The sequence below is a fragment of the Cynocephalus volans genome, chromosome 4 (genome assembly GCF_027409185.1).
Source record: "Cynocephalus volans isolate mCynVol1 chromosome 4, mCynVol1.pri, whole genome shotgun sequence".
Taxonomy (NCBI): Eukaryota; Metazoa; Chordata; class Mammalia; order Dermoptera; family Cynocephalidae; genus Cynocephalus; species Cynocephalus volans.
The window spans coordinates 146,872,776-146,891,035 of NC_084463.1; the positions used below are offsets into that span (position 1 = coordinate 146,872,776).

The following is an 18,260-nucleotide window of genomic DNA, read 5'->3' on the forward strand; positions in this document are numbered from 1 at the left end:
AAAAAAAAAAATTGGTTTCATTTTTTCTTCATTCATTCACTTACTAAATGATTATTAACTGTGTAGTATAATTGTAGTTCATAAATACCACAGTAGACATGGTGAAGAACGAGATAGTCATGATCTCTATCCTCAATAAGTGCTTACAATTTACAAAACTTGCTAAGAGTCTGAGAAACAAAATAAGAAATTTTTTTCTGGTCTAGCCATTATTCAACATTTTCCTATTTTAGACAGATTGAAGTCTGGCTTGAGGAAGTAACCGCTTGAGCTAAAGCCGACCCTACATTTTCCTATTTTAAAGCTCTCTAGCGAGTGATCTTTCAATCAGGACTTGCATGTGTGTGAGTTTCTGCCACTAGTGCTCATGTGGACTTCCTATGCAGAAAACTCACGCACTCCTGTCTGAAAGTCTAGTCCTTTGGGTTTCATAGTGTTACTCTTCCATGATTTCATCCCAGTTCTTTAAGCATGCTTCTTGCAATCCTTCAGGGATTCTTTTTAATGGTGGTGTACCCCCCACATTTTGTGGTCAGCTTACTTTTCTAATCTCTCTGCAAGTTTTCTTTAGGTGACCTCATGTAATCTCATGATTTAAACTACCATTTACAAATAATGATTTGCAAATTGAATTCTTCAGTACTGACTTGAAATTTATACTTAAAAAATTCAACTCTGTACTGAAAATTTTCATATTTATATCCTGAATTTCAACCTGTTCTCATAGTCTTACTATTAATTTCAGGATCCTAAACCTAAGATATCATTACTTAGCCATTAGAAATTTCCTTCACCATCATTACTTTCTAGTATTAACTGATTTTGGTTTAGGATAGTGTACAGAAAATGTGTAGAATGAGGAAAAATCACAGAATAAGACAGACGTTAGTACAGATGAAGTACTGAATTTACTAAGTAAGTAACCTGGGCAAGCTGCTTAACTTCTGTGAGTTTTAGTTTTCTCTTATATGAAATCTTATTGTTAGTACCTGCATCATGGGATAGTTATATAAATTAAAAGGTGTAATTTATGGAAAGTGAGCTATTACATGAGAAAATTGATTATTAATTGATAAAAAATCAATAAATATTTGGGGAAATAGAATTTTTTCAATAAAATATATTTCTTAATAAATGTCTTTTACTAACATGGGTTAGTAAAATAAATGAAAATAAATTTTAAACAATATGAGATTCAGTGCTTCTTGTACATTTTAATCCTCAGACTATTTGCTGTAAATCTGTAGTTCTCTGGAGGGGGTTGTCTGTAGCCCACAGAATCAAACCTCTGGTTAAATGACACCACCCTGCCCTCCTAGTCTGTATTTGCAAATATATTACAAGTGTATTACATGAGCTGGAAAAGTTTGCTTCTTAATGCATGGAGTGGCAATTTAGAGCCTTGGTTGAGAATAGTTATTTCATGGTGATATTACTCTAATGACATTATTTTTCCTTCTTCCTGTTTTCTATCACCCTCAACACCATATGTTTGTATTTTTCCTCTTCTTCTCTGATACCTTTGGTGTGTCTGAGACACTTAACACCTTCATACCATTATTTGTATTTGGTTACTGAATATGAATAGGGTTAACTTACTATTATTATAGGCAAAATAGACAAACCAAAAGTCAAATTTATTATAGTATCCGAGATGTTTCTGATTTAAAAAAGAAAGGACACTTTAGGGAGCAATACTCTCTAGGATGCTAATGTTTTACATCATTATGTGTTAACATATTCCCTCTGGAATGCAGAAAGGAATTTTTTTTTTTTTTTAGTATTCTTTGGAAGGATGCTTCAAAAAGGAATAAAAAGTCTTGACACTACCTTAAAGCATCTTCTCACAGGTAAGTGACAGATTATTTTTATTTTTTGAGCTCAGAGAGTCATCATTACAGATTAATCCAATATAATTTTTATATTTATTTACACATGGTGTGACTATACTATTCTCACATCCTCTGAGAAAGGAACAGAAGAAAATGAATAAGAGGTTTTAAAGTTTTACTGTTAATATAGAAAATAAATGGAATGAAATTTAATTTTTGGTATAAAACAGTCTTTTGAAGTGGACAAATATTTTACGAACACCAGGTATATGAGAAGCCATCATCATTGTGTAGGGAGATGAGAATGCATTCCATGTCTTAAGTTAATTACTGTTTCTTGACATAGAAGAGTGAATAAGAGTCCATAATTTTTTTTTAATGTTATGTAGCTGGGCAAGATAAGTCCTCACCAAAACCTATGGGTATCAGAAACTCTGAAGAGGTTATGCCTGATAAACAAATAAAGAAAAGTTTAATACAGCATAGTAACCTTGACAAAGCTTGTGGAGAATGCCAATTTTTCCATCTCCAAGTCACAGATTTCAATAAAATATTGTATGTCACAGGATAGAAATGATCACTCCCTGCATGTTCTTAAGTGGTTTCATGAGATATAATTTCCAATTCATGCACATCTGGGATTTAGTTTGAAAAGTTGAATGATGACTCCTCATAGAATGTTCAGAGCAAATACGAAAATGAGGAGGCTAAACACTAAATATTGAAGATGATTGATGATATATCATATCTGTGGAGGGGTGTTGCTGAAAATATTTTGGGTAAAAGCCTTCCCTTTTCCTCAGTATTTGTCCCTGCATGACTTTCTTCCACTTGTCGTCTTATCTACCCCTGACCCTCCACAATATTCCTGCTCTCTGTCTAGTAAGATTTTGGAAAAGGAATAATTTAAATATTAATTTTATGACATTTCGGGCAACCAGATATAGGAAGCACAGAAAATGGGTATTGAATTTTATTTTGACCTTTTGGTCCTCAGGCCAGGTTGTTTTCCAGAGCATCACCTGAGCAGAGAGCAGGAATCCTGGGATTCGGTTACACAGGGTGAGGAGCTGAAGGTGGTTAGATTACATCACTCTTTAATTTGGGCTTTTGGGGGATAAAAGAGCTCTGACAACCTGTTTTCCTTTCCATAGAGAATGGTAAATTCTGCATAGAAATAAGGTGAATAAAGAGATTCTCCCAAAGACAGAAGTCTAGTGTCACTGATTTAGAGAGGGTTGGGGAGTTTAAGAGAGGAAAGCAATGCTTCTGCATCCTCTGCAATTCAGCACAGGAGCATAGGAGTCACTTAGCATTCTGTGTTTGACCCTCATTTGTCCTTGATCTTTTCTTGATTGCTTTTTTTTCAGCTCTTCGATGTTACCTCCAATGCTAACACTTTGTCTATTTACTATTGTTTTGACTAATGTGGCCATTCTAAAGTTGGCTAATCTTGAAGAGTTGAGGTAAGTGCAGTCATTATTAGAAGATGTGCTATATTACTAGTTTTGTCTCTAGTCCATTGCAACCCATTTTGTGTCTTATTCTTTTAGGAACCTGATGAAAGGTGTTAACACTCCTCTAAAAAAAATAGATATAGAGTCATACACCTAGACATCCATGATAATGTGCATTGAGATCGGCAGAAGTGCAGCATATTATGTACCTGTAAATAATATATATTTTTATAAATATGTATAATGAATATTTAAAGCATACAAAATGTATAAATAAGACTTTCTCTATGGGATGGCAGTTGTGTTTGACTTTACATTTATATTATGAAACTCCAAAGGCAGTTGAACATACCCTAAATGTTTAGTGATATACAATGTAAAACATGAGTATTTACTAAATATAAAAAATATAAAATATGTTTTATATTTACTAAATGAAAAATAAAGATATAATACAATTGATCCATACCTCCTAACTTTACATTCACTGCATTGGCAAAATTAATCAGAATATGCCAAAACTAACAAGGGCTTGTATTGTAAGAATGTTGTAGGAAAGTATCACATTCATAAGCCTATCTGAGACTCAAAATATCCCCATAAAGTGGTCATTTAAATTGAGGAACAAGTATTCAAGTGACTCATTAAGACCACAAACAGATTGCCTCCGAAGAGAAATGTTTATTTTTTCTTAACATATTTCATAACTTCAAATAGCACACCATAATTTATTTTTATTTTTATTTTTTGCAGACAAAACATTTCACACTCTTTGCTTCTCATTCATGAAATCATGCACCTGAATAATAATGTGACTAAGTTTATTCTGCTTGGGTTGACACAGGATCTGGTTTGGAAGAAAATAGTGTTTGCCACTTTCTTGCTTTTCTACTTGGGGACGTTGTTTGGCAACTTGCTGATTATTGTAACCATCAAGACCAGTCAGGCACTTCAGAGTCCCATGTACTTCTTCCTTTTCTACTTATCCTTATCTGACACCTGCTTCTGTACTTCCACAGCCCCTAGAATGATTGTGGATGCCCTTTTGAGAAAGACCACTATTTCTTTCACAGAATGCATGATCCAACTCTTTTCATCCCATTTCTTTGGCTGCCTGGAAATCTTCATCCTTATACTCATGGCTGTTGACCGCTATGTGGCCATCTGTAAGCCCCTGCACTACATGACCATCATGAGCCGCCAGGTCTGTGGTGTGTTGGTGGCCATGGCCTGGGTGGGCTCCTGTGTGCATTCTTTAGCTCAGATTTTTCTTGCCTTGAGTTTGCCTTTCTGTGGCCCCAATGTAATTGATCACTATTTCTGTGACTTGCAGCCCTTGTTGAAACTTGCCTGTTCAGACACTTATGTGATAAACCTACTCCTGGTGTCCAATGGTGGTGCCATTTGCACAGTGAGTTTTGTCATGCTGATGTTCTCCTATGTTGTTATCTTGCATTCCCTGAGGAACCACAGTGCTGAAGGGAGGAGGAAAGCCCTGTCCACCTGCATCTCCCACATCATCGTGGTCATCTTGTTCTTTGGTCCATGCATATTTATATACACACGTCCTGCAACCACCTTTCCCATGGATAAGATGATAGCTCTGTTTTATACAATTGGGACACCTTTGCTCAACCCTCTGATTTATACACTGAGGAATGCAGAAGTGAAAAATGCCATGAGGAAGTTATGGAGCAAGAAATTGATCTCAGATGATGAAAGATGAATGCAGGTTTAAAATCCTTCTTCATACTTTGACTGACCTAGAAGCTGTCAACACTAATATATTCTTTCTACTGTTAATTGAATGTAATTAAATCTTGCAGAATAAGGGTGAGTTTCTTCAGGAAAAGTGATAATGTGAACACATACAGTGGTTAATGTTGAGTCATTTTCGTGTATAGGATGGCACAAGATTCAAACAGGTGTGTAAACCCATTGCCTTATATGCTGCTCACTGCTGTGTCTCTGCCTCTCTTGCCTGCTTAGTATCACTTATGGGTTTGGTCTATTGTTTTTTCTGCCCTTATCCATGTTGATTTTGGAGTTCTCTGCTTATAGTTTCTCGTATGTATACCCATAGCTTATATCTACAGCCTGACGGATGTTTCCTCTTCCATATGGTTTCCTTTATTAGACACTGTTGTCTCATGATGTCTTATAATCAACTTAGTTCATCTTCCTGACTCAGAGAAAGTACCAGATTCAAATAATTGTAGAAGCTTCATGTTGTAAGGGATAGTAATAATGAAAATACTTCCAATCTTTGTGGATAAATAGAATTAAAACATTGCAGAAAATTTTCCATGAACTTTTTGAAGTACCTTTGTATAATCTAGGTAAGCTCTTTTCCAATTTGTTGAGTTATGTGCTGAAATTTTACCATCTGTTTATTTAGATCCTTCCAGAACAGTGATGGAATGCATAGTAATTTTCACCTTTCTGAAAAAGTCTTTATCTTAGGAAGGCTCTCACTGTTGGCATTGAATTAATATAATAATAATTACTATTTTTTTGTAAAATCTACTGTTGCTCCTATTTAGATCCCATCTAAGTTTATGGGGTTATTAAGGTTTCTCTTTAAATTTAACAATTATACTGTTGTTTATAATATAGGGATATTATGATTATTGCATGGACAGATCAAATTAAGGTAGAAATATTTATATGGAGTTAAAAGAAAATGTGCAATCAATTGACGGCAAAAAATTTTAACATATGATAAGATTCAACAAAATATGTAATAACCCAGAGAGACATTTTTAGGCTTTGAAAGAGTTACATCACAGATATGAATATTTTAGTGAGTTTTCACTATAATACAGAGAAGAGAAACTTGAGCAGAAAATATGGAGATGTTGAGATGAAAAATGTATTTCTGCAATGCAGATGGATGTCATCTTTTGTCACTATCCATCAACACCACAGTCTCTAGTCACATGAATATTAATAATTTTTCTTATTTTAATTTTTTCCTTATTTGTATTTCTTCCATATAGAAAATTAAAGATGAGTAATTTTATTTATTTGGGACTTCCATTTCTATTTATAAATTACTAAATTCTATTAAGATTGTTAAATTCAGATCAATTTTATTATATCAGGAGCATTAGATTTTCTTTAGCTTGAAAAATTGTTCATCTATTTCTTCATGCGGGAATAGAAATCTCTATATCTGCAGTAAGCTGTAGTGACCAGTAAACATCACATTGTTCAGATTCTTGTCAATTACAAGGTGAAGTCAATGTCAAGGAGTTCACCTTTGCGCAGCAGCTACAGTTTGGTTCTGCTATTGCAAGGTTTGCACAGTAGCCTATTCCAACTGGCAGAGTTTTACCTAGTGTCGTCTTTTCCCTCAAGACAACAAAAGTATGAAAAGGAATTTATACTGACTCTAGGTGCCTCCCCAAATACACTGTGTCTAATATTTCGTCTGAATATGAATTTGGTATAGAGCCGCCGTGGAGACTGTCAGCACGTCTCGTGCTCTAAACTAGGGGCAGGATTTTATGATGAAAATGCAGACACTGAATGTGCAACCTCGTCAGGTTTTAGTTGAAGCCGGTATTTTGATAGGAAAATAGTGGGAATCTGAGAGCTAAAATAGGGACATATGTATGGAGAAAGAGTGAGAACAGTGACTCCATAAATTATCTGGCATTCTCTGGGTTGTCACATCTATCTCCCTTTCCCTTGAAAGAGGATCAGTTGTGCCTTGCTTAACATCATGCTACTACCTCATTGGAAGAACTCACCATGAAATAATATTTGTCTTCTTCATGAGCTTCCTCCCATGCCCTTTAGAGCTTCCAAACAGCTAAGGCAAAAGTCTCATGAAAGTCCAAGTGGGAGAGTCCAATCTGGCTCTAGGAGGAAATGACACACTTGAGGATACAGCAGAACTTGGCTAATATGCACAGGTGTAAACCAGGAGTGGACCTTGAAGTTGTTAACACAGGGTGGCAGAATATAAGTCTAGAGATTGAAGATTTTTTTGACATCAGGCACTCACCGATGACTTGATATTTGATGTTGTTATGATTGAAATGTGTCACCCAATAAAAGGATATGTTGGAATCCTGATCCCCAGTACCTCAGAATGTGAACTTATTTAGAGGTAAGGTCTCTGCAGAGGTAACAAATTGAAATTCATTAGCGTGGGCCCTAATCTAATATGACTGGAGTCCTTATGTGAAGGATAATTTAGACATAGTGAAGACACACACAGGCAGAATGTCATGAAGATGAGGGCTGAGATTGGGGTGTTACATCTATAATCACAAAATGCCAGAGATTGCCAGTCACTGCCAGCAGCTAGAAGAGAGGAGTGAAACAGATTCTCCTCACAGCTCTCAGGAGGAACCAACCCTGCTGACACCTTGATCTCAAACTTTTAGTCTCCAGAAATCTGAGGCAATAAATTTCTGTTGTTTAAGCCACCTAGTCTATGGTACTTTGGAATGGCAGTCCTAGGAAACTTAACACAAATATCCTAAGAAGATCTGGAGCTGGCTCTTTAAAGCATATAGGAGATCGTAGCTGTATTAGTTTTCTATTGTTTCTGTAACAAGCCAACACCAACTCAGTGGCTTTAAACCATACAGATTAATTATCTTATAGTTTTATAGGTTGGAAGTCTTACACATATCTCATGTGCTAAAATTAAGGTGTCAGCAGGGCTGTGTTCTTTCTGGAAGTTGTAGGGGAGGATCTATTTCTTTGGCACTTTCCAGTTTCTAGAAGCTGCCCACATTTCATGGCTTGTGGCTTTTGAACTCTGTTTTCAAAGTGAGATGTTGCTTCTTTTCGGCTGTTCTTTCATGTCAACATTTCTCTCTGACTATTTCCCGGCTCCTTCTTCCACTTTTAAGTACCCTTTTGTTTACATTGTGCCCACCTGGATATTCCAGGATAATCTCCCTATTTTAAGGTCAGCTAATCTGTAACCTTAATTCCCCCTTTTCATGTAAACTGTTATATTCACATGTTCAGGGGATCAGATCATGGGCATCTTTGGGCTCATTATTCTGCCTTCCACATAGTGTACAGTAAATACAATGAAGATGCAGGAAGTTCCTTGGTGTAGGATTGAGGAAGGAATTAGACTGCTCAGGGTAGTGAGGATGTTACTGTAAGGCCAGAGAATCCATGAGCTGACTGTGTTTTCTGGGAGGGCCCAGAAGGCACTCCTTTTCCTAATACAATCTACATGTACAATCTAAATGTACAAACAATTTTGAGAAGACAGGTAGGGGTTATAAATGATGATGCTTTATCATAACTATGCTGCCTGGTACCAATGGGAATGAATATGAGATTCTAGAATAGCAGGTGGCTGGAGGTAATAAGTATTAGGGACAAGGTGAATATAATTATAGTAATGAAAGCAAGACCAATGTGCAATTAGGTGCCTTTTCTGTAGGACTCTGACAAAGGTAAAAATATATCATGGTGTTTCTGTGGGAGAGAAGGATAAACAGCCAACTAAGTGGATGGATAATCATCCACCTAAGAGACGTCAGGACTTGTTTAATAATAGTAATAATAGTGATAATAATAATAACAATAATAATAGCTGATGAGGGAGGAGGTGGAGCAAGGTGGTGAACTAGGTGCCCAGGACACATTCTCCCACAGAGAATGGATCAGAACAACTAACAGACAGCTAAACATTGATGGTGGCATTATTGAGAAAGCTTGGGAGTGTAGCAGGAGACTGGTGAGATTCCTGTGGAGCAAAAAATCCCAGGATGATGGCACAGAGAGGAGAGACAGACACATGGTCTTAGCTGCAAAGTCTCTGACATCCAGACTGGCAGAGGAGGAATTTTCCCTTCTGGTGAGAAGGTAGCAGAGGGCCCATACCAACCCCAATCCTCACCACAGCGGCTGGCAGATGCTTTGGCAGGACAAGCCCAGAACCAAGCATGGGGAGAACCCTAGAATATACACACCATGCAGCTCTAGAACACTAGCACAAACTATGCACTCCTTATCCCCCATCCTCATGACCCAAGCTGGTGCAGGACAGTGCTGCCTTGAAACCAGAGCTATTAAGGAGCACACCTTGCCCTAAGACCAGTAGCCAAGGTACTTCCCCAGCCTTTAGGGTATGCTCTTGTCCCAGCACATTCACAGGGAAGCTACAGTGTCCTGATCCTGGTGACTTGAAACTTGGGCTCAGGGCAGCTGTGACTTTAGTTCTGCATCCAGGAAGTCAACTGTAGTCCTGTTGAGCTGACCCAACCCCACATCCCCAGGCAGAGATCAGACAGGCTGAACCTCCTCAGGCAGACCATCCCCCATTTCTCCTCCTACTCCTCACCCCCGCCTGCTGACAGAGTTTGTGCACCTGAGCCCCCAGCCCAGAAAAAAAGCTCATTGGTCTCAATCTTAACAAATACACCAGTCAGGTTGGTGGAAATGATTTTCAACTGCCCCTTCCTGAGAGGTGGCCAGGCAGATCTATCCTTAATATTCCCACCTAGCAGCATTGCTGACAGTCCCAGAAGTGGCTTCATTGGCCTTCTCACTACAGGACTGCCTAGCAGCTCTGACTGCTGCCCAGAAGTGGCTGGATGGACCAATTCACTTCAGGCCTATCTAGCTGCCCCACCCACCACCCAGAAACAGCTGGACAAGCCCCCTCACTGAACGCCTGCCTAACGGCCTTACCAAATCTGAGAAGCTGGCCAGAAAGGTCCCCTTACTGTGGGTCTGCCTAGTTGCCTCACCTGCTTCCTGAGAAGTAGCTCAACAAACAGCTCTGCTCTTGGCAGTCCAGCTCCTGAACCATAGAGAGAAGCATGATGTTGCATAGGGTCCCAAGTAGTGGCACAGCAGAAGGGGCACCAGCAGACTTGAACTCAGCTAGCTGAGCCAAAGCACATCCAGACACAATAGCTGAGAGAAGAAGCTTGGCTGCCAAGCCCCTGGAAGATCCTTTACTAAGTCTTTGAGCCATCACATGCACAGACATATGAGTAAGAAACAATTCAGCTGACATGCTCCTGATGGGCTCAACCCTGGTCACAGAAGCAGCACAATGACCCTGCCACCATATGCCCACATCCCCAGCCTGAGAATCAATCCAGCAACTCCATCTGCAGTGAGCCAGCTCCTGAGACTACTGACTCACACGGTGCACATGCACACTCCCAGCCTGTGAACCAACTGGGAGATACCTCCCCCAACCAAACTGTGCCACTGCCACCATAATCCTCTGAAGCATAGATTGTTGAGTCACTTGCAGACATAGCAAAAGTAGATTATAGTTGAAAAAACTAAATCTAAAATCATATTATGAGGCCAGCATTACCCTGATACTAAAACTAGACCAGTTCATCACAGATCTGTTTACAATAGCCAAGACATGGAACCCGTCTAAATGTCCATCGACAGATGATTGGATATTGAAACTGTGGTATATATACACAATGGAATACTACTCTGCCATAAAAAACAATGAAATACTCCCATTTGCAACAACACAGATGAACCTGGAGAAACTTATGTTGAGTGAAATAAGCAAAGCACAGAGGGATAAATACCACATGTGCTCACTCATATGTGGGAGCTAAGAGGGAAAGGAAGGAAGGAAAGAAAGACCACAGTAGTGCATTGGTCTTACAGAGGGAGGAAAAATTCCTAGGGTTACAAAGTGGAAGGGGGTAGGGGTAGGGGGAGGGGGATTGGGGATTAATTGGGTGGGGGACATGGGGTACAAAGGTAATTTCTCATAATGGGTATGCTGCCAGTATGAATCTGGCCCTCACATCATGGGCATGAGGATGACAATTGGCTTTGTATCTCATGAATATTCATAATAAAAAAATAAAACCAGGCAAGGACACAACAAACAAAGTAAACTACAGGCCAATATCCCTAACGAACACGGATGGAAAAATACTCAATGAAATACTAGCAAACCAAATCCAACATCAAATCAAAAAGATTATACTCTATGACCAAGTGGGATCTATCCCAGGGATGCAAGGATGGTTCAACCTATGCAAATCAATAAATGTGACACATCACATCAAAAGAATGAAAGAAAAAAAAACCATATGATCATCTCAATAGATGCAGAAAAGGCATTTGATAAAATTCAACATCCCTTCATGATAAAGACTCTCAACAAATTAGGTATAAAAGGAAAGTATCTTAATACCATAAAGGCTCTATATGACAAGCCCACAGTAAACACCCTTCTGAACTGGGAAATGATGAAAGCTTTCTACCTAAGAACTGGAAAGAAACAAGGATGCCCACTCTCACTACTTCTATTTTACTGGAAATCCTAACCAGAGCATTTAGGAAAGAGAAAGAAATAAAGAGCATCCAAATTGTAAAGGAAAAAGTCAAACTGTCCCTGTTTGCAGAAAACATGATTTTATACATAGGGAAACCTAAAGACTCTACCAAAAAAAATTCCTAGACATGATAAACAAATCTAGTAAAGAATTCAGAAATAAATCCATGTACCTACAGCCAATGATTTTTGACAAAGGAGTTAAGAACATACATTGGGGAAAGGACAGTCCTTTCAATAAATGGTGCTGGAAAAACTGGAGATCCATATGCAGAAGAAAGAAACTAGGCCACTACCTCTCACCATCTAGTGGCTATCATTCTGTAAAAACATTCAGGCCAGACAATAAATAAATATATTATTAAAATATAAATTTTACATACTTTAAGGGACTGCTTGTGTGTGCATGTGCGCACATGCATACATTGAGATATTACAGAACTATGGTAACTTTCATATGATTTTATTAACTAGTTGAAGCAAGAAGATAAAATAAGATTCCATGCTTTAGCAATGAGGTGTTATGTTAAAAAAAAGTGAAGAAAGATAAAAGTTGTACATACTTGTTCCTGAAATGATTTAGTGCTAGTTTCAGCTGTGGTTGTCATGTCTTTGTTCACATTAAAAGATTAGTATTATTGCTATTCATATTATAAGAATGCCAATCTGGTTCATGTTTGATATACACAAGAAAACCAAAGTTAAAAAAAATATTAAGATGAATAGGGAGATATGCTGTTCAAGTTTCATCTGGAATGTTGACCAATATCTGAGAGTGAATATTTATATATTGATAATGAATCTGATTTTCATGAGTAATTTGTTATAGTGTCATTGTGCAGACTGGACATGATGGTAACCCATGCACTCATATCACTGAGGGGCAGAGATGCCAGAAATGAAGCTGAAGTTATTTAACTCTTCCACTTTTCAGCTGACAAAGCTAAGCTAATAAATGATTTTTGCCTGAATACCAAGGCTGAAGCTGAACTTCTGAGCATTCTTATTTAAAAGTCTTTAACAAGTACTCAAATTTGAGAAAAAAATTGTGTGCACTTGAAAAGTGTACCGTTAGGTGCAATGTACATAAACAATTGGAACTTCCAAAGGACACATAAGTCTTGAGTGAGGATGGAGCTGAGCCCATTATGAGTGACAGGAAGGGGAAAATAGCTCTCTCAAGGTGCAAACACAGCGTTGGCATAAACTCATGGATGGGGAGAAAGAAAAGAGGTCTTAGTGATAGTTCTTGACTTGTAAGGGCAATGGAGATAGAAACACCATGCAAGGTGGCTGATGTAATGACTTCAGAGAATTTTTTACTATATTGGGGATATTGAGGCCTTCAGCTAGGAACTATTTTCAGAAGCTCAGTAGTAGGATCCAGCTGTGAAGCTACTTGCCAAGAAATCACTGGCTGCTAGAAGAAGTGAACACTGGAGAATTGGTAAATAACAGCACCTGAAGTGTAGAAGTGGTTTTGGCGCCAAACTTTCTGAATAATTAAAGCATTGCGTCAGCCTTGGAGATCAAGAGCCCGTATTGGAAAGAGATGTTGATCACGATTTGCCATATACTTCAGGCAGTGCACTTTTTCCATCCACACTTCATTAGCCAGAGGCAGGGTCTTGAGTTCCAAGGAACGTTTGAGTAGGTCTGATCTAAAGGCTATTTTTGCTTCAGTATAACTCATGATCCCCAAATATTACATCCTAGAGGAACACTTGGAAAATGAGTGTAAGTATCTATACATAAGCCAATTAATCATAATGTGTTTTAAAATTTTGAACTAAAGTGAAGGTAAACCTATCTTTGATTAGGCAAAGGTGTCTGAAGGCAGAGTGTGCCATCGGAAAGCATAAGCCCCATTTAAGACTGAAAGTTCTGGTTGTTCATCTATTTATTAAGATGTATAACAAATAAGTAAGAAAGTAAAAATGGTATATCTCCTTATCAATTTCCAAACAGGAATTATGATAATTTCAGCCCAGATGGTATTCTAGGAAACATGGTGGAGCTTGCTTCCATAAAGTTAAACTTGCTTCTAAATGGGTAACCTTCTGGGAGTCTTTTTCACAGAGATATTCAACAATGTTTTCTGACAGTGTCTGCATGGCCATTCCAGTGGGCCACGAGAATATTCTAAGATTTTAAAAATATTCTAAGACATCATAAAATATTCTAAGATTTTCCTGTATTGTGCCTCTGCTAACCTTTGCAAGTCATTTTTAATTTATGTAGGTGTAGAAGGAAATATTTTTATATTAAAACATCTATTCAATAAAAGCATAATCTTTTACCTCACATCTGAATTTCTAGATAACATATTTTAATAATACTTAATAAATAAGGGGAGGTCTATATGCCTCAAAGTAACACTTTCACAGACCTTCTGTTTATTTTAGTATAAAAAATTGAGAATTTTTTTCCAAATATGACACAGATCTAGTGACTAAAAATTGAAAATTTTAAATGGATGTTAAAAAATATAAGTCCAGATTGTTTTGTGGATTACAAATTTATACATGTGTTTAATTAAAATAACAAGAAAAAAATTATAACATTCTTCAAATTAATCCTCTCCTAATAGTATGGAAGTTATTAGGTCGGTTTACAAATATTCTAGCCATTTCCTTTTTTTCACATAGTTAGATTTTGCACAGTATATTTCTGTACATTATTACCCGATAAAGTTAAATATTGGCACATCCTGCAACCTATCAATTGCATTTTTAGGAGACATGTTAAAAATGTTCATAGTTGCACTGTTCACAGTAACCAAATATTAATTGATAGGATAATGACCTAGCATGTTTTGAAATGATCACACAATTGTATATGGTAAAGCAGTGAAAATGAATCTACAACTACATTCAATTACTGATATAAAACTTAATAAATTATTGCTAAATGAAAAAATAAATTCCTATTAGTCTGCATAAAATGTGCTAAATTTTTAAAAATTCAAAACCAGGTAAAACTAAAAATACACATGTGATAAAGGTATTTTATTTTTCAGAAACAAGGTAATTATACATTAAAAATAAGATATTGTAACAACTTTACAAGAAGAAAACAAGCAACCCAATTAAAAAATGGGCAAAAGAGCTAAGTAGGCATTTCTCTAAGGAAGATATACAAATGGCCAACAGACATATGAAAAAATGCTCAACATCACTCAGCATCCGGGAAATGCAAATCAAAACCACATTAAGATACCATCTAACCCCAGTTAGGATGGCTAAAATCCAAAAGACTATGAACGATAAATGCTGGCGAGGCTGCGGAGAAAAAGGAACTCTCATACATTGTTGGTGGCACTGCAAAATGGTGCAGCCTCTATGGAAAATGGTATGGAGGTTCCTCAAACAATTGCAGATAGATCTACCATACGACCCAGCTATCCCACTGTTGGGAATATACCCAGAGGAATGGAAATCATCAAGTCGAAGGTATACCTGTTCCCCAATGTTCATCGCAGCACTCTTTACAATAGCCAAGAGTTGGAACCAGCCCAAATGCCCATCATCAGATGAGTGGATATGGAAAACGTGGTACATCTACACAATGGAATACTACTCAACTATAAAAACGAATGAAATACTGCCATTTGCAACAACATGGATGGACCTTGAGAGAATTATATTAAGTGAAACAAGTCAGGCACAGAAAGAGAAATACCACATGTTCTCACTTATTGGTGGGAGCTAAAAATTAATATATAAATTCACACACACACACACACACACACACACACACACACACACACACACACACAAAAACTGGGGGGGGGGAGAAGATATAACAACCACAATTACTTGAAGTTGATACGACAAGCAAACAGAAAGAACATTGTTGGGGGGGAGGGGGGAGGGAGGTTTTGGTGATGGGGAGCAATAATCAGCCACAATGTATATCGACAAAATAAAATTAAAAAAAAAAAAGATATTGTTAATGTTTAAGGTGAGGTAGAGGGCAGGAAAGGAATGGGGTTTAAAATAGATTCAATTATGGGTAATATTCTGGTTCTAGTGATGAGTAAGAAGGTTACAAGTATTCACTATCCTATATAAATAAATCCAGAAAAAATTAAATAAATATAATACAATATAATAAAAATGGTAAAATTGTTTTAAAATGTGAGAAATCTACATCTGCTGTTTCGTTATTGGAAGTGCATTTTTCCGCTTCTATATTGGCTCTGCTTCCTTTTCTCTGGTTGTATTTTTGATCAGACCCTCTCCATTCATGATAGGATTGTAAGCAGAAGTTCTGGTTCTGTCCTCTCAGGAACTCGATAGTAATAAAAATGACTTTTCTCAATATTCCAAACAATAATATTGACTTTGCATCTTGTTTGTACTAGATCCCTGACCAGATCATTATAGCTTTGGGAAAATGTTTTCTGATGGAACAAGTAGAAGCCATATTCTTATCCTTGGGAGATATCACTCCCTAAACCTTTATAATGAATATGGACAAGTTGGGGTTTCTCAGAGGAAAATCAGGGTTCAGTTATTCAAGAAGCAAGTGGATTTCTCTCAGGCATAAGCAATCAGGGTCCACTGTCTACTCAGACAAATTTTAGGACTCACAATTAACATCTTTGTGAGGTGGCAGGATGAATTTGCAGAAGTGTTTAGATATGAGCGTACTTCAAACTGTTCATGAAACTATCCAATTATATTTCAATTCCTTTTTTTTTGATAAACTTTTCAAAGCACCCTCCCTCATATTGTGCAGTGAAAGTACACAAAGGCTGAATTAATCCTTCTTATTGATAGTATGTTCTACACTACATCTTGAGTAATATCACACTCCATTCTGAGGACAATATAACATTTTCCATGTCCTATTTGATGTCTCCCACTGCTGTTGATTTTGCAAGTCAGTTGCATCCATGAAAGAGATTACTAGAGTAGTGTTTGTTGTGTCCCTAATCTTGAGCTCCCTGCTATCTGCTGTTTTTTAAATTAGAAGTCTTAGTGTCATTCAGAAAGAATCTGAAGATGAATAATACTTTATCTTGGTGTATAATTTTTTTTGACATGTTGCTGTATTGTTTGCTAATATTTTGATTAGAAACTTTGCATCTATGTTCTTCAGAGATTTTGGCTTATAGAATTCTTTTTTTTTTTTTTTTTGATGTATCTTTGTCTGGTTTTGGTATCAGGGTGATGCTGGCCTCATAGAATGAGTTTGGGAGAATGGCTTGTGTTTCAATTTTTTGGAATAGTTTGAAGAGAATTGGTATTAATTTCTCTTTAAAGTTTTCATAGAATTCAGCAGTAAAGCCCTCTAGTCCTGGGCTTTTCTGATTACTGCTTCAGTCTCATTGTTATTGGTCTATTCAGGTTTTTTATTTCTTCTTGGCTCAATTTTGGTAGTTTGCATCTTTCCAGAAATTTATCCATTTCCTTCAGGTTTTCAGATTTTTTGGCATATACTTGTTCATAATAGTCTCTAATGATTCTTTGTGTTTCTATGATATTAGTAGTAATATTTCCTTTTTAATTTCTGATTGTTATTTGGGTCTTCTTTTTTAGTTAGCTTAGCTAATTGTCTATTTTGTTTATTTTCTCAAAAAAACAACTTTCTGTTTCATTGGGGTTTTATTTGTGTTTATTTTTCTGTTTAGTTTTGGGGTCTCTATTTCATTTAGTTCTGCTCTGAACTTAATTATTTATTTCCATTTACTAATTTTGGGATGCAAGGATTGTTCAACCTATGCAAGTCAGTAAATGTGATACACCACAGCAACAAAATCAAAGACAGAAGCTATATGATTGGATCAATAGATGCAGAAAAAGCATTTGACAAAATTCAAGATTCCTTCAGGATAAAAACTTTCAGCAATTAGGTATAGAAGGAAAGTATCTCAGTATGATAAGTGCCACATATATCAGCTTTTCCCTTAACAAAAGAACGAGACAAGGATGCCCAATCTCACCACTCCAATTTAGCATAGTATTGGAAATCCTAGCCAGTCAATCAGGCAAGAGGTAGAAAGAAAGGTCATCCAGATTGGAAAAGATGAAGTCAAGCTGTCCTATATAGATGACATGATCCTATGTAAAGAAAAGCCTAAAGATGCTACAAAAAACCCTAAGATATGATAAAGCATTTCAGTAAAGTTTCAGGATAAAAAATCAATATACAAAATCATTAGAGTTTTTATATTCCAACAATGAACTAGCAGAAAAGAAAACAAGAAAGCAAGCCTGTTTACAATAGTAAACAACACCCCCCCCCAAAAAAAACTAGGAATAAATTTAACCAAAGAGGTGAGAGATCTCTACAATGAGAACTACAAATCACTGCTGAAAGAAATTAAAAAGGACAGAAAAGGATGGAAAGACATTCCATGTTCATGGAATTGAATAGTTAACACTGTGTAAATGCTCATACTATCAAAAGCAATCTAAAGATTCATTGTAATCTCCATGAAAAACCAATGACATTCTTCATAGAAATAGAAAAGTCCAATCCTAATATTTATATGGAAAAAGAAAAGACCCTGAATACCCAAAGCAATGCTGAGCAAGAAAAATAAAGCTGGAGGCATAACACTACCTGACTTCAAATTATATTGCAAAACAATATCAACTAAGTAGCATGGTGTTGGCATAAAAACAGACATACAGACCAATGGAGTAGAAT

The 18,260-nt window shown here is 36.8% G+C and overlaps 1 protein-coding gene across 1 annotated transcript; it reads left to right on the forward strand.

Annotated features, from left to right (window-relative positions):
• Window positions 1-4,082: 4,082 nt before the first annotated feature.
• LOC134375741 (olfactory receptor 4C16-like) lies at window positions 4,083-5,015 on the forward strand. Its single transcript, XM_063094417.1, has one exon. The coding sequence runs from the start codon at window positions 4,083-4,085 to the stop codon at window positions 5,013-5,015; it is 933 nt and encodes a 310-aa protein (XP_062950487.1).
• The last annotated feature ends 13,245 nt before the right edge of the window (window positions 5,016-18,260 follow it).

Excerpts from the sequence above, each read along its gene's own strand:
- LOC134375741 (XM_063094417.1), top strand. The coding sequence starts at position 4,083 with ATGCACCTGAATAATAATGTGACTAAGTTTATTCTGCTTGGGTTGACA.